Raw genomic sequence first — 24,815 nt, forward strand, 5'->3', positions numbered from 1 at the left:
AAACTGTGTACGCAGATTAGGAGTAGAGTCATTCAGAATGCATCACATATAACGGTGACAATCATCTGCTGTGTTGCAATAAAAGCTAAGGTGGATGGGATGGAGGATGGAACTCAGAACAGTTGCTGTTCAGTAGAGAGACGCCGTGAAAGTAGTTCAGCAATCATTTCTACTTAGTATGTCCTGCTTTCTTTTCCAGGGTCACTTCATAGTGTGGGAAGGAGCTCCGGGAGCCAGAATTGCATGGAAAGGTCACAACCGACATGTCTTCCTCTTTAAGAATTATATCCTGATCTGCAAACCCAAGCGAGACACCAAGACAGACACCTACAGCTACATCTTCAAGAACATGATGAAGGTCTAACCTTTACTTTTACCTCCCCACCAGTACAATTGCTTTTTTTTTTTTCCCCAGCCTACTTCTCTCTCTTGATATGCAGCTGCTGGTCATCAGAAAACATGACATTTCACTAATCCTTTCAAATGGTTCTTTCGTTTCCAAAATTCCCTACAACAGATAGAACCTGCATCATCTACTGAAATACATATATTAGCTCTCCGAGTCAGGTAGAATATACGTCATAAACCACCAGACAGCAAAAGAACAGAATTTCACTGTGCATTAGTGAGGATCCATATAAGAAGTTATGTTCACCCCAGCAGGAAGCCCACTGAAGCCAATGAAATTAGCCAGGTGGTGAATTTGGACCGAGGTGGTTTCAAGTCAGTAAATCGAAATAGTTTCCATTTCAGTCTAATGCTGTATTTCCAATAATTGCCCTCTGCCAACAAAAGAATTGGGCAGGCCCATTTTAAGTCATTTGTCCCCATAGTATAAGAATATCACATAAGAACATAAGAGCTGCCATGCTGGGTCAGACCAATGGTCCACATAGCTCAGTATCCTGTCTCTGACAGTAGCCAGTACCAGATCTCCAGAGAGAGTTTACAGAACAGGGAAATTCTGGAGGGATCCGCTCCTGTCTTCCACTCCTGGCTTTTACCAGTCAGAGGCTGAGGATCACCTTGAGCATGGGATTGTATCCCTGACCATCCTGGCTAATAGCCATTGGTGGACTTATTCTCCGTGAATGTATTTAGTTATTTTTTGAACTCAGTTATACTTTTGTCCATCACAACATCCCATGGCAATAAATTCCACAAGTTAATTGTGTGTATAATTATAAGAAATTCAGATTGGATTTTCAGATTTAGATGCTCAACTCCTACTAAAAGTCAATGGGTGTTGGGTGGTCTAACCCCCCCCCAGACCCCTTTGAAAATCCCCGTCTCATTCTTATTTGACAATCACATGCACAGTCTGTGTTTTCCAACTGGATTGTTTTGCTCTCTGTATAGTACCTGCTGTGCAGTTTCTCTTCATGTTGCTACTGCCTGTGTTGTTTCTCACAATGTATCGTCCTCTATCATTAAGATCTCAGCATTGCTTTTCTGTTGATGCTGGCTTGTAGATCATGTGGAATATTCTTTTAACATTAAGTAATTATTTTTCCTGGAGATAATAATTCACAGGTGTCAGACTTCGAGCTGCCTGTTTGCTATATACCATTAGGTAGATAGCACAAGCACTACATAGTGGGCTGAATTCTCGTTTACACATAGGCCACTTTGCACTGCTCAGGCAGTGTAAAGGGGCCTTCAACGGGTGTAGATTACATTTACACTCACTTTAATGCCCTTTTGGTGTAAATGAGAAGCAGGCCCAGTGTGTTCTAGGCAACAACTCTGCATTGGCAATGGGGGATTAGCTGGCACCTAATAAAATTTACCCCACTTACATCTTTATGGAGGTGGTTCTGACTCAGAAAGATTAGATCTAGACCTGAACTTTCCTAAATGTTGGGGCTTTCTTGGGAGCCAGGGTTTTGGTTCAGACTCATGTCTAATTTCTGTCATGTGACTGAAGACATTTCATTGACTTTCTTACTGTCCTCCCTGTCACCCAGCTATCCCACATAGATGTGAATGACCTGGTGGAAGGAGATGACCGGGCATTTGAGATCTGGCATGAGCGAGAAGACTCTGTCCGCAAGTACCTACTTCAAGCTCGTACGGTCATCATCAAGAACTCCTGGGTGAAGGAAATCTGTGGTATACAGCAACGTATCAGCCTGCCTGTGTGGAGTGAGTATAGTCAGGAAGATTGATTGAACCTCTGCTAAAACTAATTGATGTCTCTCCAGTTCAGAAGTGCAAGTGACGAATGGCTTTGCTGCTAAGATTAGTTCTGCAGGAAGGAGAGAGCCATCACGGCCCGCGTTACACCTCTGAAGCTTAACTACAGGCTGGTCTAAATATGTCAGGGTCTGCACGACAGCCTTCCTCCCACCGATGCAAGTGCCGTGCTACACCGGCATCATAACTCCACCTCCATGAGGGGTACAAGTCTTAGGTTGGTGTAGTTAGGGCGACACCGTGTCTGTGTAGACAATGTCCCTGACATCGGCTGTGTGTCAATTTCACGGCAGGACCTGTGAAATTCACAAGAAAGCCGGGCAACTAGGGCCCCGCTGCCCCCAGCTCTCTTGGGCAGCTGGACTCCACTCCAGCTGGGAGCCACGCAGCCTTGTCAATGTCAGGGCTCCCTGCGCCGTGACATTGATATAGCTGCCCTGCTCCTGGCTGGGAGCAGGGGGAGAGGGGTGGGTGAGAAGCCAGGACGGCTGGACCCTTCTCCCCTTCTCCACTCCCAGGTCCCCACTGGGAACAGGGAGCAGAGGGGTGGGGGACAGCTCTCCAGGAGCCTGTGGGGGGCTGCCAGGCTCCCAGCAGGGAGCTGCCAGCAGAGCTGAGAGTCCAGGCTCTCAGCTCCCCACTCTGCCCCTCTTAGGTTGGTGGACGGGCTCCTGGTGAGGATGCACATCACTGACCCAAGGAGGGTAGTTTGAACATAATAATTCACAGATGTCAGACTTTAAGCTGCCTGTTTGCTGTATACCATTAGGTAGATAGCACAAGCACTCCATAGTGGGCCGAATTCTCATTTACACATAGGCCACTTTGCACTGCTCAGGTAGTGTAAAGGAGCCTTCAACGGGGTGTAAATTACATTTACACTCACTTTAATGCTCTTTTGGTGTAAATGAGAAGCAGGCCCAGTGTGTTCTAGGCAACAACTCTGCATTGGCAATGGGGGATTAGCTGGCACCTAATCATAGAACAGTAAGTCTGTAGGCTGTAAGTCGACCTAATATGAGACCTCAGACTTATTTTTTTAGTGTAGACATACCGTAAGTTTAAGGGTTTCAGTTCAGTCCTTGCCCATAATAACCAGATGTAATAAATAATTTGGTGGGGGAATACAGCTGCTAAAACCTCTATAACAAAGACTGAAAGTTAGCAATAGAAATATATCTGGGACACCTGATCCCAACCAGCCCCTGCTGTTGATTTCAAATGGGTTATAGGCAGTTAACCGAGAACAAAGTTTGGTGAAAAGGACCCAAACATGCACCAATCAAATCTGTGGGTATTTTGATAATGATGACAATGGGAGCCGAATCAGAACCTGATCCAAGGCCTATTGATGTCAATGGAAACACTCCCTTTGATTTCAGTGGGCTTTGAATGAGATCCCAAGTGTCCAGATTGCATTCACAAACTATGCGTAATTGCATGCAATGGGTTTATAGCATATTTAGTAAGCTACTGAATGTGCACCTACACTTGCATATATTACAGATGGAGCCTAAGAAAATTTGGCTTCTATTTCTACTACATTTGCACAGAAAACAAGGCTGGGTATTTTAACTTTTACTAATAACCTGTTCGTATAAAGTGAGACTTCCAAATTATTTTTATACGACTTCTTGATATACATAAAAGTCAAAACATAAAGTGTTTGAACAGTACTCAGTGCAGAATAAACTAGTGGGGAAAGAAGCAGGAATATATTTTGGGTGCTCAGCATTTTCTGAAAACCAGGATCCTTTAAGGTGTCTCACATTGGGCAGCCAAAAATGGAAGTGCCCAGAACCACTAGTCAGTTTTGAAAAATCTTGGCCTAAGGAACTGCCAAGGCTATAGAGTGAGGCAGAACGAGGGATAAAACTCAGCATTCCTGTTCCCCCAGGTCTAAAATCACTAGCCAACACACAGTGATCTCTATTTATCCCCAAACAATTTGTAACGCCATGAAGTCATTAGAACCTGTTGGTTAATGAACTCTCCATTTCAGGTATCCCATGTTGAAACTTCAAGGTTTGCAAAAATCGGCTGTCCTGCGTGTCCTTTTTCTTCACTGCATTAGTCATTCTTCAGACAGAACCACTAAAAATGCCTAATAAATCTCTTTTCTTTCAGTTCCTCCGTATTTTGAGGAAGAACTGGCTGACTGTACAGCTGAGCTGGGCGAAACTGTCAAATTGGCTTGCAAAGTAACAGGCGCTCCTAAGCCAGTAGTCGCTTGGTATAAAGGTATAGTCAGCATCGTGTTGTCATGAGATACACACTCCTAGTTTACACGGCACTCACACTGCTCCATACCAGCTTCTTGGTAGCTGATCATTTAACTGATCACATGTTTTTAGGGGGAGGGATAGCTCAGTGGTTTGAGCATTGGCCTGCTAAACCCAAGGTTGTGAGTGTTGTCCTTGGAGAGAGGAGGCCACTCTGGGAGGGGGCAAAAAAATTGGTAGTGAAGGAAGGGCAGGGGGCTGGACTCAATGACCTTTCAAGGTCCCTTCCAGTTCTAGGAGATTGGTATATCTCCAATTATTACCTTTCCTAGCAACATTATAATTACAGGTTTCAGAGGGGCAGCCATGTTAGTCTGTATCAGCAAAAACAACGAGGAGTCCTTGTGGCACCTTAGAGACTAACAAATTTATTTGGGCATAAGCTTTCGTGGGCTAGAACCCACTTCATCAGATGCATGGAATGGAAAATACAAAGGCGGGTATAAATACACAGCACATGAAAAGATGGGAGTTGCCATACCAAGTGGGGGGGTCAGTGCTAACGAGCCAGTTCAATTAAGGTGGAAGTGGGCTATTCTCAACAGCTGACAGGAAGGGGTGAATACCAAGGGAGGAAAAATCACTTTTGTAGTGCTAACGAGGCAAATGTAATGAAGGGCGGCCCATTTGAAACAGTTGACAAGAAGGTGTGAGTATTGATATTGTTTTTATTATAATTACAGTTTTTACTTGCAGTGAAAACATCTTTGCTGAAAGTTCACACCCAATACAAAGCTGTTTCACGTGCCTCTCAGTGCATTTAAGTCTTTTCCTTTTACAACACACCATAATCAATGGATCCCTCACCACACAGGACAGACTTTGGGAGAGTTTTCGTGTTTACATGAGGACAAAGCATGGCAGGTGATGAGCACCTGCAGTGCCCATTGAGATCAGGATTTCGCTCACGGTGGAGACAGTGTCTCCCTGGCTGTGTTCCCAGGGTGCATTGCAGAGAAGGAACATGAAGAGCTCATTCTTCAGCTACTCTGACCTTATGCAATGTGCAGCTGTTTTTAGAGAGGCAAATACAGCTCTAAGCCCCTACCTCCATCCTTTTCCCAATCCTGGAGATAGCCAGGGTCCAAGGTGGAAGAAAAGGGTGCATTTCCCAAACAGAGGATGTAAACTGGTACTAAACTGATGCTGCGTTTAATGAGGGATTTTTCTTTCTTTTATTTTTAAGATGGCAAACCAGTGGAGATGGATCCCCATCACATTATAATAGAAGATCCTGATGGTTCCTGCACATTGATCCTGGACACTCTGACGGGTATTGACTCAGGACAGTACATGTGCTTTGCCACCAGTCCGGCTGGTAATGCCAGTACACTCGGAAAGATCCTTGTTCAAGGTAAAGTCCTATACAGATACATTGTTGTAAAGTACTAGTCACCACTTCCCTGCTGTGTAATATACTAGGTATGTGCATTAAAACACGCAGGCAGTTCTGCATTACATTCCTGGCGTGTCCTCTTTGAAGCTCCCTCTGAAGCTTAGGAATAGTGAATCAGAAAGTCAAATCTCTTTGTTGGTTGCACTCTGCTACCAATGGGAGTGATCCAGTCAAGCCACAGACCTGTGTATGTTTTGACTGCTGTCGTGTTTCTTAAGTTTATTCTTATTTTCTAGTGCCGCCGAGGTTTGTGAACAAGGTTAGAAATGCTTATTATGTTGAAGATGAAGATGCTCAGTTTACCTGCATCATTGAAGGAGCACCTTATCCTCAGATCAGGTCAGTTCTTGAAGTTATTTCTTGACAGAAGCCAAATATTTGGGTGGTTTCCTCATGCAATTTATTGTAGCAATTGTGTGAGAGGGAAAAACCTGCAAATAACAATTGATATGGGACTCTATTAGATGTAATGTGCTGATGTATATTTTGGGGTTCCTTTAACTGTCCTCACCCAGCATGCATTCACTTCACCAACCAAGTTCTGGGCAGTCCATCATGACATTCTCTCTAGCAGTGGAAAGCTCAGGACAGCATCCTCTGAAGACTGGCAGTGCTGCTCTATGCATTGGCTTGACGCGTTTCATGAGTAAGACTCTGTTTTTCCACAGGGGATGAGTGTGCTCCCGCCACAGTGATTCACACCCCTGAAAAATGCAGAAAGTGTGAGGCCCAGCTGAGACCTAAACTTGTATCTCCCACCTGGGAGTGCGTTGCTCTGCCCACTGGGTTGATGGGCGAGTGACTCATTGAAATGTCACATTTTGCCTTAGACTCGCTATTTTCCATGCACAGGTGGTATAAAGATGGTGCCCTGCTGACAGACATCGATAAATACCAGACTTTCAGTGAGCCACGGAGCGGTGTGGTAGTCTTGGTGATCAAAAATGCTTCTAAGGAGGACATAGGACACTATGAATGTGAAGTAAGTTCAAACAGATTTCAACTGCTGCTGTTTGGCTCATCATAATTTAAGAATTTCTTCTCTCTGGGGACAGATTTTGAGTGTTATTGTATCTGAAGAGTTACATGCAACGTACCAAGAAGCTCAAAATAAAGGAGGGATGGGCCCAACTGTTTGGGGATACGCTGATCTGAGATTTTGGTTCATCAAATAATAGCAAAATGAGGCAGTTTGGAAAGCAGAGACAGAGCTGAGTTTAGATTCCAAATCAACTACTCAATTTCAACTACTTGAAAAAAGAAATTGCCCTTCATTTTTTGTACTAAGTCAGTAGTAAATCCTTAGTAGTAAAGTAGTAACATAAATTGCACTGATTTGAGATGTGCACACTCAAGGGATCTGCTTCATGAATATATTTCCCAAGGGCCAGATTCTTCTATGGCTGGATTCAGCTAACTTCTGTTGAAGTTACTTGAATCTTGCCCCTTGGAGTTGAGCCATTTATTCAGTCCTGTATTGCACATATGGCCTTGGCTGCAGCAGGGTAAAGTGGGGATTGACTGTATAAAAGTATCCTACATTTTACGGATATTGCTTGATTCTTGTTAGCTGATGAACAGATTAGGCACAGCCAGGAGTGAAGCGGATCTTTGCCAGCAGAGTGCAGCATTACTGGCCCAGGAGAAGAGAGGAGACCAAGCCATTACTATAGAAGGTATGACCCTTTGCCAGCTCTGTGAGTATACCATTGAATTACCCTAAAGTCATCTTCTTGAGGGTTGAATATATTTGCCATCTTATCATACAGTCTTATTCATGTTGATTGTCAGCGTACATGTGTCTGTATGTCCGTGTATGTGTGTATGCGTATACTGCAGATCATGTATACCCATCACGTACTTAGTTGATTTCCAAACTGATGAAATCAATGAATTATCTTATTATATAACGTTTATGGAATACATTAAATGGCAAAGGAGGAGCAAGCCAGGGGTTTATTTTGCTGCCACTGATTCTGGTGATTTTTTGATTCTTTCCATTTGAACTAGCAATAGTGGTGTTTCAATCTAGAGGCAGAATGTGATATGAGCTACACTGAGGAAAGACAGAGCTCAGTAACTAAACCTCAGCAGAAATACACTGGCCTCCTAAAATGACACATGAGAATATGTGGAATTACCAAAGAAATACATCTGATGGATCAGCTGGGTTTCCAAGCACGTGCGAATAGGTATTAATTTACCTGTTAGCAAGTGATACATTGATATTAAACATCACATGTTCATGGAATCCATTCCTTTTTTAGGAGTGTTTTTGGTTTGTTTATTTAACTTAAGTTGGTAAGAACTCCAGTGGAGAGGTCTTTCTCTTCATTTCTTAAGAGGGCTGCTGCCCTAAGTTATCTTGTTCTTTGAATTATTTCTACCAGAAATATATAAAGAATACAAACTACACCCTTCATAACTGTGCTTAGGCAGCACTGAATGTCAGAGGTTTGCAAACAGCTATGGAACTTATTTTCTCCTTCCAGTGATTGTGCATAGATACATTCCACCGTAGCTGTCTGTGCATCCGGTGCACTCAAGTTGGAGACTTTTGCCAGCAGTACCACCAGAGGGCGCATGCCCCCTGCTTCCCTCATGCTCAGAGCTGACAGCATAAAAGGGGCATGGCCGCTGCCTCCCTCCGAGTTCCTTCTGTGGCGAGAGTTGGGAGTTCCCTGTGGCTCTTTAGCTTCAGTTAGCCGATTTCTAGAAAGAGATTTCTCTAAATGTATATGGTTCTAATGATAGTTTAGGCTTAAGACAGTTTAGTATAGTTTAGTTTATTAGATAGTTAGTTCTTTCATTTGGGGTTTTAGTATGGAGAAATCCCCAGGATTCAAACAATGTGCCATATGCAGGCATAAAAGCTGGAACTAGGAGTACTGGGGGTGCTGCCGCACCCCCTGGCAACTTGAAGTGGTTTCCATTATATACAGGGTTTACAATTTGGTTCAATGGCTCTCGGTACCCCCACTATAAAAATTGTTCCAGCACCCTGTTTGCAGGGCTGTAATCCTTGTTACAGAAGAGCACTAGAGAAGAGAGAGAAAAACATGGGAGGAAGGCAAGAAACTCGCCATCTGGAGTCATCCTCCTGGAGCCTACCGTTTCTTGAGGACGACACACTGCTCGTGGCCAGAGAAATGAGCAGCCCCTGAAAATCTTGTCTCCCTCATAGCCACAGTTAGTCAGGAACCTTTTCTTACAAACCCAGCCCCAGCTAACGAGGCATCTCTGTCTGGAATATTCAGTAACAGACCAGCCTGAACAACAAGTGCAGGAAGTTCTACCTCAGAGCAGGCCACAGCCTGGGCTCTATCATGGATGCCTTCCTTCTTCCCTGGTCAAGCCATCTGCTGTATGCATTGCCTCCGGTCCTTCTCATTTTGAGGGTGATCAGGAAACTAAAAAGAGACAAGACAACCATAATCTTTGTAGCGCCGGCCTGGCCAAGATAGTACTGGTTCATGTACCTACACCGACTCTCCATTCGGTCACTCATAACTTTACCCCTTGTTGACAATCTCCTGTCTCAAAACCAATGTCTCTGCATCCCAACTGGCAATCTCTCCGCCTCGCCGCATGGATGATCTCTGGTCAAGTAATCATGAGAGATTATGCTCCTGAGATGTCCCCGCGATCTTGGTAAGCCACAAAATGGATTCCACCTGAGTGACCTATGCAGTGAAATGGAAAAGGTTTTTGATCTGGGCAGAATCTCACCATTTATCCCCAAATCTCACTGTGGTTAGACACATACTGGACTACCTACTACATCTAAATTTTTCTGGCCTCTCAGTTCATCGAGAGTCCATCTGGCGTCTGTCTGTGCAGTACACTTTGTAGCGGATGACTTTTCTATCTTTTTGCATCTCTTGGTTCCAGATTTCTAAAGGGTGTTGTTAATGTGCACCTTCTCATGTCCGATCTGGTACCTTTGTGGGATCTGAATCTAGTTCTGACCCATTTAATGGGTCCCCCCTTTGAACCTCTGGCAACATCATCCCTGTCACTATTATCAGTGAAAACAGCATTCTTGTTAGCAATTACCTCTTACTAGGAGAGTCTCAGTACTTCTAGCACTCTTAGCTGACCCTCCTCTCACAGTTTTCTGCAAAGATAAAGTTTCCCTTAGGCTGCACCCTATGTTTATGCCAAAGGTGGTATCAACCTTCTACTTTAATCAGATTATTCATTTCCCAATATTCTTCCTGAAACCTCATACTTTCAAGGCTGGTGAAAAGCTTCACACCTTAGATGTTTGTAGGGTTTTGGCATTTTACATAGACCATACAAATCTTTCAGATCCTGCCCCAGAATCTTTGTAGCCTGTGGTGAAAGACTCAAGGGAGAATCAGTTGCAGCTCAGTGTATCTCACATTGGATTTCTGACTGCATCAATCTTTGCTTTGATCTTGCTACGGTCTCCATTCCATGAAGGATAACTACACTCCACTGGGGCTCATTCCATTTCATCAGCCTTTTAAAGCAATATTCCTATATAGGACGTGCAAAGCAGCAACATGATCATGGGTACCTTCCCCAGACACCATGCTATTACACAGGCTTCCCGAGAGGACGCCAGCATCGGCAACTTGGCGTTGCAGTCTCTTTTCAAGTAATCTGCAGTCCCACCATCTGTAGGAAAACTGCTGGTGAGTGACCTCCCGGGCAATGTATACATGCACAATCACTTGGGGAGAAAAAATGGTTCCTTACCTGTACAGTAACTGTTGTTCTTCGAGATGTGTTGTGCACATATACATCCATGACCTTCCCCGCTACTTCAGGAGTTAGATACATGGCAGTGCAAAGTAATGGAGAGAGAGATGATAGCTGTACGCCTGTGCTCTCTGCTCTGATCACACAAGAGTAGGGCCACTTGCATTGCTTAGTGGTACTGCTGGCAAAAGTCTCTGGCTTGAGTACATTGGACTCACATACAGCTATAAAGGAATGTATATGTGCCCAACACATCTCGACGAACAAGAGTCACAGGTAAGTAAGCACTTTTTCACATCACTGGCATTTGAGTATTGCCAGCACTCAGGATTTCAATGCAGGGCATGACTGGGAGAAAGCGTACTCTCGACAATGCCGTTTGCCTTGAAGCTAGTGTTAATGTTGGGAGTCAGAAACCATAGGCTACCCAGATTAATGTCCAGGCCTATCATTTATTTAGCCTGTTTGGAATCATTATATGTTTCTAATGACCTAGAAAAGTTGGAATTTATTCATTATTTCCCCTAAGCTTCTGAATCCTTATAGAAACCCAGGTAATCTCATACATACTCACGTAATTATTTTCCTCTGCTTTATGCTCACTTCCTTTGTGGCCTTGTATTATGGTGATCAAATCATTGAGGACTGCGGGGGAGAACTTTATTGGGATTATCGATATCATAACTTAATCGGCTGGAGGGGTGCTGTTTCCATAATATGCCCTACTCAGGGAGTGAATGTGTTGAACCCAGAATGCTGATAAAAATGTACAAAACACCACCAGAGTGGCATATCTTGGTGCATTTACCTTGTAGGAGGTTAAACTGCAATTTATTAACATTTAAAGCAAATTAGAGGAAAATGTTATAATAAAAAGTAAGAATTGCAAAACTGCACTAAAAGTGTTGTTTAGTTTATAGCATTGTAAGCATTTAAATTCACCTGTGAATTACTCATGTTTTTATATCATACATTTGTATAGTTCATATAAAATACTTTTTTTTTGGTGGCGTTGATTGAAGAAATCTAACACGGCAATTGCCTGGGAGCACCACAAGTACCATGAAATAAAACAATGTGTTGTTTAAACTGGAGAGATACTGGTTGTGACTAGTGGTTATTGAGTTCAAACCAGCATTGTTGACAGAAATAAGGTCCCAATCCAACTCCAGTTAGTCAGTGAAAGATGAGTCAGGGCCTTCTGGAGCAACATGTTAAAATGAGCCAAAGTCATCCCTGTAATATCTTCATTGCATTCGATGGAGTTGCACCAAAGATGAATTTGGCCTACTACATATAACTGAGGAAAGAACTACTGGTTATATAACATCCAGTAATCTATCTGGATATATCTGCTGGGAAGCCAGGCTCCCCTGGCAAAGAACAGAAGGACAGACAGACTTGATGAGAGCCATCTCTTTCCATCCTTATGATTCTGCGTATTGGTGGCAATGTTATTGTTTGTGACTTCAGCAGGAAGATAAGCTATCACAGTGTGATATTATTACAGTGGAGACCAGGCACTGGGCCTGGCCCACTCCCACACACCAGCACTGTTTCTAAGAGTTTTACCTATTTTAATAGTTGTTTGCAGTTGGCTGTATGGTGTGATTGTTGCCAGTTCTTCCTGTGACTCTCACAGAAACTTTTGTTGCCATTTTTTTCCTTGCCTTTCTGTACTGTTATCTCTGTTTATTTCACTTAGCCAAACATTGTTTATTACTCACAGTATTAAATTAGTAAATCCTGTTGTGCACAATTAGCAATCCAGGCACCAAGCCTGCAATGTGTAGGGTTAAATTCTGCCATCAGTTAGCACCTGGCCACTGCATTGAAGTCAACTGAGAACTGATTTAAAAACAGAAATCCAAATTCAGGAAGAATTTAAGGACTTCCACACAATTATTTGTAGGGTTAAAATGAGAGCAAGAGAGAGAGAGAACCTTTCTATTTCAGTTCAAGTTGAATATCTGCTTTGCAACCAAACTCCTTGCTGCTTAATTTAGATGTCGCAAATCTTTAAAGACATGCGGATTCGCCATGGCTCTAGCTTTCATGTTTAACATCGTAATACCGCAAATTATTCAACCCAGGTTCACTAACTTGCAATCAGCTCACTTTTAAAAACAAAACTGCAACATTTCTGAAAGTTATTGAATTCCCATCATCTCTGACTGGCATGGTACAGACTAGGAGATGACAAATTGAAAGCTTTTTATTAGCAGGCATAATCATAAGCACAAGTGGAAATAAGCAAGATTTTGCAGAAGAGTGAACACTGAGATGGAGAGTGTTTATAGCAGGGAAATGGGAATCTGGAGTCCTGGGTTCCAGTCTTACCTCTGCCACTGGCTCCATTCAAGACCTTTGGCAAGTTACTTAATCACTCTGTGTCTCAGTTTACCTGGTAATACCTGTCTCACAGAATAATGTTAAGTGTTCTGAGATTCTCAAAGGCAAAATAGCTGTAGAAGTACAAAGTATTTTTAGTTCTGTTTTTCCCACTGACCTGCCCAAGAGCTAAAGAATATGGGTTTGCTCCCTAGACTTTTTAATAGTTCCATTTTTAGGGTGAAGGTCAGGATATTATTTTTTTTCATTGTTCTCTTATGATTAATTTACTATTATTATTGATGTTTATTTTTAGTTTCGGGCTGGCAATGTGTTCAGCACTGCACCTTGCACAAGAACATCTCAGTCATAGCAAACGCACAGTATTGTTTCCAAGTAAAGGCTTCTAAAGATATAACTTTGCTTTTCCAACCCCGGCTGTTTTTCTTTAGAGAAAAAGTACAATATTTGTATTTCATACAAAGCAGTTTAGAAAATTCTGTTCTGTTTGTGAATTGTCTGCAGTGTAATTAGATTTAACAGTTGATGGTAGATTTGTAAAAAACAAAAAAATAACGAGTAGCATTGTGTATTAATTGGTAAAATTAGCACCAAGGATCAGGAAAATTCAGTAATCATCTTTCTTGATATACAGGCTCAGTGCATCCTGCGCAATGGAATATTATGGTTTTCAGAGGGGGACAAGGTGGAATTTACAGATTGTAATAAAAATCACGTTGGAAATCATATTTCATGCATCTCAAAATTATGAGGGTTCTATTTGCCTTCAAACACATTCTTATAATCCTTTCATAATGTGTGAGCTGTTGGTTTAACATATTAACAAAAACGTAGAGTCGTTGGCTGAACCTAATGCTTAGAGCTGTTAATCTGCTTATCCAGATCTCCTGCTTTGCAAAGCTGTTTTTCTAAAATGCTACAAAAGAAGTTGAAATGATAAATCCTACAAATAGTACTGATGCAGGAATGTTCCCGAATGCCCTCATCCTACTTTCATGTGGTTCTAGCCTTCATATGGGATTGATTCAAACCTATCAGACCTCGGAGAGTCTATATAAACTGCCATGCACTAAATTAAAGTTTTAATTTAAATATTTAGGGCCCCTATACTCCATTTAATTTATGATTGGCGCTCTTGTGCCCAGTCCTGCAGAACTTTTGTATACAGAATTTCCACTGACACCAGTTGGGAGTTATGCAGAACGACCGGGACTGTTGTCAGTTGGAAGGAGTGCAAAATCAGACATTGATAATGGGAATTGTGTGCAAGGCCAGAGAACAGTGTATTTAGGCTTGGCAGTGTATTAATTTAGGTTTAATAAGGTGCAGTTCAATAAAATACCAGTTACTAATGACACATATTTATTGATATTTCCTAACTGAACATTTGATACAGTTCTTTTCTGTTAGACAATTTTGGATACTCATTAAGTACATTTTTAACGATCAACTAGTATTCAACATACAGTAAGTGTTAAAAGAACCTCATAAAATATATTTATTTAGAATCATAGAATATCAGGGTTGTAAGGGACCTCAGGAGGTCGTCTAGTCCAACCTCCCTGCTTTACATCGTATATCTATTGCACACTAATCAATCTTCATAAATATATTGGACCTGATTCTCATTTGCTTACTTTGGTTTAAACCAGGAGTAACCCCATTGGAATTAGAAGAATAGGTCCCATCTGGAGGAGTATTTCTATTAGTTTGTTATATCCAGATTGTTTATCTATTTGGGAATCTTGACTTAAAGGGTTCATGATTCTATGAACATGTCTAACCTGGATGCAAAAGCAAAATACTGTTTATGGGCCCAGTCCAACTTCCAAGTAAAGCAAATTTTAAATAGTTTCAGAAGTTTTCCAAGTTACTAATGAAATATATATCTAGGCTTAAAATTGTATTTAATTTTGAAGACAAAACATTTGAAAATAATTTCTTCCTATATTTAATAGCTACAGTCTAAATTCTAGATTCTAGTCCAAAACTGGTCTCATTTAAACCAGCGTAAATGTAGTGTAACTCCATTGACATTAATGAAAAAAAACCTAGGTTTACATAGGTGTCACTGAGAGCAGAATCTGGCCATCTGTTTGCCTAACAGAAACTGGAAGACAGCACGGAACAGCCACGTGCTCTTTTTTTTTAGGCATTTGTAAAACTAGCACTTGAGCAGAGAAAACGTAGAATATTGACATCAACTTCTGTACAAAATTCTCATTCACCTCAATGGGATTTCCATACTTAGCTCAATGGCAGGATAGGGCCCTTGTAAATTAAGTGAAGGTGAAATTAAATTTCAAATATCTTGTCTTATAATTTAAATATATTTTGAATTTTTTAGTCTATAGATATGTAGGTGACCATTTAAAGAATCGGGATTTGCTAAAAGATGTATCAGATTAGATTCCCCCCCTGTATTTTGAACAAGAACTATCTGTGATATCTCTGTAATATTTGGACAGCAGCCATTGTTACTATACAGATAATGGCTTGGGACAATAAACAGCTTTCTTTGAAAAACAACAATGAAAATTTTGCAGTTCACTGTTAAAGTGTTTTTTTAATTATGCAAACTAAATAATAATAATACTGGAGCTTATTTGCTTTATTAAGCTGGTTGCTGGAAATATAATTCAAAGAAAAACAGCCTTTTAGAAGCTCACTAACTTGTCACTGAACAAAGAGTGGGGCTTGGGGTCTTGTTTTGCAAAATCCCACTTATAGTTCTGAGTGCATTAAATACAGTCTAGTTCATATGGTTCATGATGCTGTACCAACAGAGTGGTAGAGAAAATGATGAAAATCTCTACTAGCTTTTGAAACGCTATACCTCTTTGCTTTTCCTTTTTTATTAGATCTCTAACTTAAAAAAATCTTTGATTAATTGATCCTACCTGAAATCTTTATGTAGTCACCTCTAAAGCAGTATTTTATATTAGGGGGGCATAGATAGAGAGCTTTACAGAGTTAATATGCATGCATGGAGCAGACATATGCATACTGTAGGCATATAGATGGACTCTGATTTTGAGGGATTTTTTGTGCTAGTTTTCTATAATGATTTTTTTTTCATTTTGATAAGCTTGGATCTTGAATCCAGTTTGCAGAACCCTGCAAACTGACTGATTATTTAGTCCAGGAAACTCCTTTTCCAGAAACATGACAATCATAGGTTAAAGGATTCTAGCTCTGCTGAATATTCCCTACAGAGACATATTTCGATCTCTCACATGGTATCTTGCAGAAGTTTTGATTTTCCAAAGACAAATGCCAGGTTATCAAGGTGGAAAAAACAGTTCCTTTCATTTTATAACATTGTCTCCATAAGAATCCACATCAGCTCAAAACCATTCCTTGCATAGGCAACATTGGGACTCCCCAGTACTGATCAGAGACGCTAAGGATAACACTGCAGATAACCACAGAAAGCATGGATGGGATGATACATGTGTTTTTTCACTCAAGTTTCTCTTGATTAACTTAACAAAGTTAATTTAATCATTTCAGCTTTTGCCTTTCTTTAACCCCATGCTGTTCATACTGTTTTCTTTGTAGTCACTGAACAAGAGACTAAAGTGCCCAAGAAAACCATCATCATGTAAGTGCTTTTTTTGTTTTTTAACAGTCATGTTTTGACTTGCTGCCTATGCATGATCCAATAACAAGCCTGTGTTTATTGGCCGTGCAAGTGTGTCAATTCCCATCCCATCCGATTTCTTGGTATTTTATGTTATAAAATGTAACAACCTGAAAAATGTTTCCCTCCCTCTCAAAAAGCAGGAACACTAGCGTTTAGACTCAGTCTGGGCCAAATTCTTCCTTCAGCTGTAGGAGCACAGATCCCACTGATGTCAATGGAAATTGCACATGAGTTTGCGAAGGTAGAATCTGGCTCAATAACATGAGACGTGACATTATTAGAAGCAAGTTCATGGCTTGGACATGAAAGCAGATACTAGTAATTGAATTCTTTATACCCTTGTTAAATTATGATGAGCTTGTATGAAACAACAACTGAAATATACATATAAACAAAAGCTGAATGCCACCTTTTACTTGTTTTATTATTCTTGTATATTCTTATAATCTTCTATTCATTTATATAGCACATTGAGTACCAATGGCTCCATGCAGGTGTGTAAGACAACAGGTAATAATAATTGGAGATATACCAATATCCTAGAACTGGAAGGGACCTTGAAAGGTCATCTAGTCCAGCCCCCTGCCTTCACTAGCAGGACTCCGGGCACCTAAGAGTTTTCTAACTAAATAGCCAATAGACAGACATGGGTAAAGTGGGGAAGAGGTGTTGCCTTTTGCTGTTTTCCTTTGACCTCAGTGGCAGCTAGATTGGGCTCTTTGGGCCAGGGTGCTAAAGTTTTACTTCTGCAAGGAGCAGAACCCCTAGCATTACTGTCCGTACCAAATGGTCATGTGCCGTGTGTGAAATACCAGTGGGTTAGCTAGAGATTATCCAAGACACAGTTTTAGATAACAGATTCAGAAGGAGCCCAAGAAAAGGAGTCCTTGTTGCTCTTCCAGGGATTGCTCGGCGTCAGGCCATGCAACAGTTTAAAGTTTAAAGCTTTTACCTTTGTGAGCCTCTGCTGCAATATATCAGCAGACAGAAGGACAAAGCATTTTGTTTTGGATTTCTTCTGGTTCATCTGGTGATGTCAGCAATCTTGTTCTAGTTCTCTCCTTTTTAAATTGTCTTCTCATTCTCTCCAGCAGTAATACACTTTGTTAAATATTATTCCACCAACACAAAATGCCATTCAGTAAACTGATTACTAAGGTCCTGATAAGTAAATTCTACAGAGAATACTGAGTTAAACCTCTGAGGGCTTGACCCAACGCTTAATGAAGCCTTCAATGGGAGATGAGTCATGCCCTAAGTATGTATCTATGAGGATGGCAGTGTTCAAACTTTACCAACATGGAGCAAGTTAATGCATACATTTGTGACAGCAGGCCCATCTTGCTATAGACTGAGGTGTGGAACTGCCATGTGTAGCTGGGGAGTGAGGCTGAAAATATGAACTCATACTCATTCCTTCCTGGGTCCAGTCCTCTTTATTTATCTTTCAGTTGCTTCCCTTTCGGCCTCTGGCTCTGTGCTCGATGCTAGAGGCTGTATCTCGATGAAAAACAAACTTGGCTTTGTCTCTCCTGTTTCCTCTGGACCAGCCACCTCTAAATTTGGGGCTAAAACTCTTTAAACTCAGGCTGTTGTGCTATTTGAAATGTACATTTTTACATGGGGCTTTCCTTGTGGCTTTTTCAATGTTATGTCTACAGGAAAAAGTCAGGGGATTGATTTGTTTGAGAAGTCTGGGGGAAGCTGATATTTATCCCAATCTATACAGCAGCATGTTTAAGGTCAAATTCTGCCCTGGGATAGGTGCATCCCATTGACATCAGTGTGTAATGTATCCAAGTGCAGATAATATAGACCTCAGTGTGCAGAAGTCCCTGTTGTTCTGAGCACCTCACCATACCTACAGCAAAGCCGGTAAATTATTCTGAGAAATAGTGAACATGAATTATGGGCCTGATCCTGTACTTTGTAGGTAAAACTCACACTGAGGGTAGGATCAGGTTTCGTGCAGTATGCTAGCCAATCATCATTTTTACTGTAAAAATAAAGAGAAAAATAAATGTGCGTGCACACACACACACGGCAAGAGGGAATACTAATGTCTTGGCATGAATAGCTTCTTCAGGAAATATTTCAACTGTCTTTCCTTTCCTTGGCTTCCCCCGTGTGCTTAATGATCTTCTAACACTGCTTTTGTGTGTGTGAAAATGCAGATCTGTGATCCATGCTGTTGATTGATAGGTAAACAAACCCTTTCTTTGTGACCATTCATTTTAAGCTACAAAAAGAGAGAATATGTTTATAAATAAGAGGTGAATTCCTGACCCTGTTGAAGTCAGTGGGATTTTTGTCATTGACTTCACTGGCTCCAGGATTTCACCCAAGGAGACTGGATCAGGGAGAATGAGTTGAACTCCTTGAGTGTCTTTGGGATCTTTGGATGAAACTGCTATATGACTGCAAAGTAACACTGTTACTGTTCTAAGAAAATCATTGATACTAGTCAGTGAAGCAGCATGCAATATAGCAGGTGTCTAAAAGAGAGCTCCTTACCTGGACATACTCAATGTGCTTCTGTGCACTCCAAGTGTGAATGGATTTGGAAACCATTTGGATGGGGCAGTGCAGAGCTCTCTCGACAGAAAACCTGATTCTGAAAATGAGTTGAGTATGTGTGTGTCCCTCTGAAACTTAAATGCTCACAAAACTGGGTGCTCACAAAACTAACTCCACCTTGGTGGCTTTGTCCACAATGGGTGTGTGCTGAGGGAGTGTGGATCCCAGAATGATTTTTTGCTTCATGCAAACTCCATTTCAACCATTTTTGTCATCAGAGAGGAAACGATAACAACTGTGGTGAAGACCCCAAGGCAAAAGCGAAAGACGTCTCCCGCCCGTCCTCCTTCAGGTTACTCTCTCTCCCGCTCTCCAAGATCAGAGCTGCTGACCCCAGAGCCAGTTTATGTGACAAAGGTCAGGCAACCTATACACAGGCATGAGCCGGAGGCCACGCGGAAGACTGTCATCCCGACGCTCTTTGTGACAGAGCCAGAGGACAGACAAGGAGCGGCAGCTAGAGCTGTGGTCGTAGAAACCAAGGTGGAAGAACAAAAACCCAAATGGGTCGAAGTGGAGGAAATAATTGAATTCAAGGTGAAAAAATCACCCAAGCCTGCGAAGAAAAGAGGAGCTTCCCCAGCAAAGCCAGAAAAAGATGATTCAGGAGTACTGACATTCACTATGCCTGGCCCAAGACCTAGGCATTCCTCTGAAGATGACCCAAACACAAACAACTCCAACAATAAATTAGTGGAGCAAGCCAAGTCTTCCCTGCCTACAGACAGTCTTTCAGATGTCGACATCCCGACCCTTGCATATGGAGCTGACCAGGAAGGCGCTCCAGTCAACAGTGAAGAAGACATAAGTTCTCAGTGTGGGTCTGAACAGTTAGGAAGTAGTTCATTCATTGACTATGGGACTGACGGAAAGAGCTGCATGCAGGAAGCAAGCCATGACAATGTTTCAGAAGATACTTCCCCACTGCTTGCCTGTGTGGGTGAACCCTTTGTCTTTAGCTTGGAGACAGCTGATACAGCTGAGCCTGACCTTCCACCTTCACCGGTGAGCCGAGGGGGTAAGGAAGAAGCTGATGAGTTAGATAAGTCTTGGACTGCTGAAGGGGGTGTACCTGACACAGTACAAGATGAGGATCTTCCAGAAGAAGATAGTGTTATAATTGATGAGCCAGAGGAGCTAGAGATGGATGACATTGGCACCCGAGATCCCAAAATCCTGACCCACCATGGAAAAGTGCTAACTCTGGAAGACCTTGAAGATTACTTTCCTGAGGAAGGTGAGACCTATGGATGTGATGATCAGAACTATACAGAAGACAAACCCTGTGAGATCTCTGTGCTCCAGACAGAAATTAATGAACCGACCGTGGGGAAGCCTGTGTTGCTAAATCTCGGGAGACCTGTTGTTCCTAAACCAAGGCAAAGCTTTTTCAGCAAGTTCAAGGAGCACCGTCCTGAAGGAATGTTCATGACCACATCCAAAGTAACAGGAGTGCAGTCCGTGGGTCCATCTAACATTTCTTTCCATGTGAGTGAGACATGCACTGCAGCAGTCACCCCTGGTGTGCAGGCAGCAGCGGCAGCAGCCTCACCTGGACCTTCCTTCAAACTGAAACCGTCTTTCTGTACCGGAGTCCAGCTGTCAGCGGACAACGGACAGTCCAGCTTTAAAACTGAAGTTTCCACAAGAACCCTCAGCTATGGAACTGTCGGCGAGCCTGTTATGTTGCACATCAGCACGGAAGACCCCTCCCAAAGCTGAGCAGATACAAGCAGCATTCTTAAAATCAAATTAAAAAAATACATAAACAAACAAACAAACCAAAACATTCTAGGGCGGGTGAAATTGGTGGTGAGAATTATAGGGAAACACCTAAAAGAAAAATACCTGAAGGAAAACGTATAGATCGTGATATGTAGAGCTTTTCCAGTCTTAAAGGGAACACTTCTATCAGTTCAGTTTATAATTGATCCTGGTGAAAGCATATCATTCCATAGAGAAGTGGTGAGAGGCAGGTTCAGTAAGTGACCTGCCTCTCCTACTTGTGACAAAAATATAAATAAGCAAGCACGTTTTTCTTCGAGAGTTTAAAAATTACTTCCTCTCTCAGACTGCAAAGTCACTCAGTGGTGAGATGTTTAAGGTATCTCAGCTTGGCAATACCTCCCAGCAATCAAGAGAAGGGAGGGTAGTTTCATGTAAGCATATCTTCTGTCACTGTACATGCCAGACAGCCAGCAAAATAGTTTGCACTGCTTTCCTTTTACTAAATGCTGATGGGACAAATTAGCTCTACCAAAAATGTGTTCATAAACCTTTTAGAATGTGCAACCTGTTTAAATTGTTATTATATATTTTCCAGAGAGTGAAACCTATAGAAGGTACTACACTTTTTAGGCAACACTACTGACTTATGATTTAAGAGACCGCTGAAACATTTTTGGTGATATTCTGACCCTACCAAAGTCAATGGCAAAACTCCCATTGACTTCAACAGAGCTCAGTCTCACCCCTTGAGTACAACTGCGTTCCACCTTTATTAAAAAAGGCCATCATTGTTAATCAACTACTTTTTGTTAATCTTTTAAGATGTATGCATTTCTATGGCTCTGCATTCTTTATTCAAGTTCAGTAATGCTATAAATCATCTAAATTATGATAGAGGTTTGCATTATCTAAACTTAAAAGAGTATTGATTAAAGGAATGGACAAGTTAATGCAATATCTATAATCCAGATTAAAAACGTGTAGAACCACAAATAAATTATTTCATAAATTAACAATTACTGTGTTAGTAGAATGGTTGATTATGTCTCCTGTACATGTTAATGGTTAAACTTCACCATTAGTGATTAAAGTTTCCTAATCTGCTAATGAAAATTTACCTATGAACCATACCAAAATTGCAGGACTACTAATACAATTAAAACCCTCTTTAAGAAACAACTGTTTAAAGAATACATTTGACAGAAATTTTGCGGGGTTGTGCTTCAAGTTTTTTATGGAATTTTAACGAACTGTGCCGTTTGAATACACTGCCAGTGCAAGATGTACCATTATTCTGTAGCCACTTTGGTTTAGCTATGTTGCAGAGGTCACCCTTTATCAGAGACCAGTGTGTTTCTCTAGAGCTTTGACACAGAGATCTCAAATGCATGATGGTGGCTAATCCAGTAAGGGTATAATTCTGCCAGGTGCTGAGTGCCTCTGAGAGATCTTGAGCACCCTCAGCTATCGCTAGCTTCAGTGAAAACTGATGTTGCATAGCACTTTCAGAAGGTGCTAAGTTCTTTGATAAGACTGAGTTCTTAGAGCTAGGTTCTTGTCCCACTTCAAGTCAGTTAAAGTTTGCCATTGTTCTCAATGGATATGTCTACACTGCAATTAGAAAGCCACCCCTGGCCTGTGCCAGCTGACTCAGGGTTCGGGCTAAGCAGCTGTTTAACTGCAGTGTAGACGTTCGGGCTTGCCCGAGCTCTGGGCCCCTCACAGACTTGTAGAACCTGGGCTCCAGCCAGAGCCTGAATATCGACACCACAGTTAAACATCCCGTCAGCCTGAACCCCACAAACGTGAGTCAGCTGTCCTGGGCCAGCCGTTAGCTTTTAAATGCAGTATAGACATACCAGTAGGACCAGGAATTGGCCCTGCGTGTCTGACATTGTCTATGTGACAGAAGATATGAGAAAAAGAAACAAAACCTTATGTAAGCTGAGTCACAGGGTAATGTTGCTAGAAAAAACAGTAATTTTTATCTGTATGGTACAGACCAGGATGTTAGAAGAATGCTAAGAGACAATTTGCTTGCTAATCATCTTAAAGAGGATTAAGTGAATTTTCTCTTAGAACATCACATGCCAATGTTTTCAGTCTTGATGTTACCTAACTAGATCATGTGAAACTTGATCCAGTGTTCTGCAGAGCACTGCCTAAGAAAAGGTACATCTAACTTTAAAAAAGGTGCCTTCACAAAAATTACGATTCTTGTTTAAAGAGCTGAACCTGGAACATGTGATGGCTAAAATCAGTTCAGTAATTTAATGTTCTTTTTCATTTCAGTATCTAAAGGGTATATTTTGTACACAAACGTGCACTAAATTTTTGAAGTTTGAAAATTTCTCAGTGACTATAGGTGGTGAAAGAAATAAAACCTCTTTTATGGTACTACCATTTTTTCAATAACACCTCATTGGTTTATACTGTATATTTTATAATTAAGCTATACAATGGCTATATATTAGTTCTTCACTTATGAGAAATATTGCACTACTGTACATTGGAGAGTAACAGACATACAAGGGGAGAAAATATTTCTTAACTGAAAATATTTCTATTTTATTGGGCCATATTCTGATCTCAGTTTCTCCGATGTAAATCCAAAATAACTCCACTGAAGTCAAACTTACACAGATGCAATTGTGAAAAGAATTTAGCCCATAGCCATCTTTAAGCAGAAATAAAGTAGATCTAGGTCTGTCAAGATATACAATGGAATGTGGCATTATTAATTTTCTCTTGACCTGGTTTTTGCTTAGTAATGACTTTGTTAATGAAGTAGAGTTGCATTTCAAATGGTTGTAGCAAAGAAATACTTATATTTCTGTTGATCAACCAAAAGTAAATAACATCTGTTTACATTTTCTTTGGAAATTTAAACAAAAAATATAAGTGAAAAAGGAATTAAAAAGCCTGTCACAGTACTCTATTTTTAAAAAATGAAAAAAATATTAAGTCCTTTACGTTTATTTTCAAAGTATTTTCCTAGAGGTTAAAAAGTATGCTTGTAAGTGATTTAAAATGTGTAGATAACTAAGGATATGTGTGGGGGTTTATTTCCTGTGGATGAAGACATAACACTGTATTAAAATTAACACAAAGAATGTTTTACTGCAATTCCCACAGGCAAAGGGTGTGAAAAAGGTGGAAACTTCAGTTTGTTTGAGAGACAAAAAGCTAAAATGAATCTAAGTCAAGATATGTTATTAGATGCTCTAGTGCATATCAATAAATGTCTTGCATCAGCTATCATTGATCTCACTTGCTTCTGTGTTTTTGTTTCTTCATGGTAACTGGTTCTCTCTTGAAGTTAATGAGAGTCCATGAACATCAGTTGGAGTTAGCTGGGACCCCAACTGCACTCATGTATTTCGGGGCTACTGCACTTGAGTTGCAAAAGTCCTGAAGTATTGCGAGAGAGTCTGTTTTAGGGAGATTTCCACCCAGTTTTGTGATGTGAAGAATTTTTGGGAACTTTGTGTCAGCATCTTGGGGGCTTCTCTGAGTTGAATTTGAACTTCAACATGGTTGAGCTACTGCCGTTCCTTATCAGGTTAAATGTACAGCGCACTGAAAGGGACACATCAGGTTTAAGGTTTACAATAAATAGTTCATGGTTTTACAACCAGGAAATAGACGGTGCACTAAGAGTTTGTCTTTGCTGCCTTGTTAGCTCTGGTTACGTGCACTAGAGTGAACTCTGTTGGGTCAGCCTCGCTGAAGTGAGAGCAGTCACACTGCAGAACACTCCCGCTGCGTAGAGTGTTTGTGTTAGCAACACAGAGTAGATGAGTTCCCACTGCATTACTAGTCGGCAGCTCCCATGATTCAAGCAATATCTTAGGCCAGCTAGCTTAAGTGTAAAGCACCATTTAAATGGAGCTAGACACTTTTGGGTGTT

General features: G+C 41.2%; 1 protein-coding gene across 1 annotated transcript in view; it reads left to right on the plus strand.

The window, feature by feature from the left end:
- Positions 1-24,815, plus strand: part of OBSCN (obscurin, cytoskeletal calmodulin and titin-interacting RhoGEF) — a 297,128-nt gene that overhangs the window by 225,798 nt on the left and 46,515 nt on the right. The window contains exons 110-116 of the mRNA XM_039523906.1: positions 200-358; positions 1,968-2,145; positions 4,324-4,437; positions 5,665-5,832; positions 6,111-6,213; positions 6,727-6,856; positions 7,445-7,550. Coding sequence (XP_039379840.1) covers positions 200-358; positions 1,968-2,145; positions 4,324-4,437; positions 5,665-5,832; positions 6,111-6,213; positions 6,727-6,856; positions 7,445-7,550 — 958 coding nt within the window. The remainder of the gene's footprint in view (positions 1-199; positions 359-1,967; positions 2,146-4,323; positions 4,438-5,664; positions 5,833-6,110; positions 6,214-6,726; positions 6,857-7,444; positions 7,551-24,815) is intronic.

The sequence above is a fragment of the Mauremys reevesii genome, linkage group 2, assembly GCF_016161935.1.
Source record: "Mauremys reevesii isolate NIE-2019 linkage group 2, ASM1616193v1, whole genome shotgun sequence".
In the NCBI taxonomy this organism is placed as follows: Eukaryota; Metazoa; Chordata; order Testudines; family Geoemydidae; genus Mauremys; species Mauremys reevesii.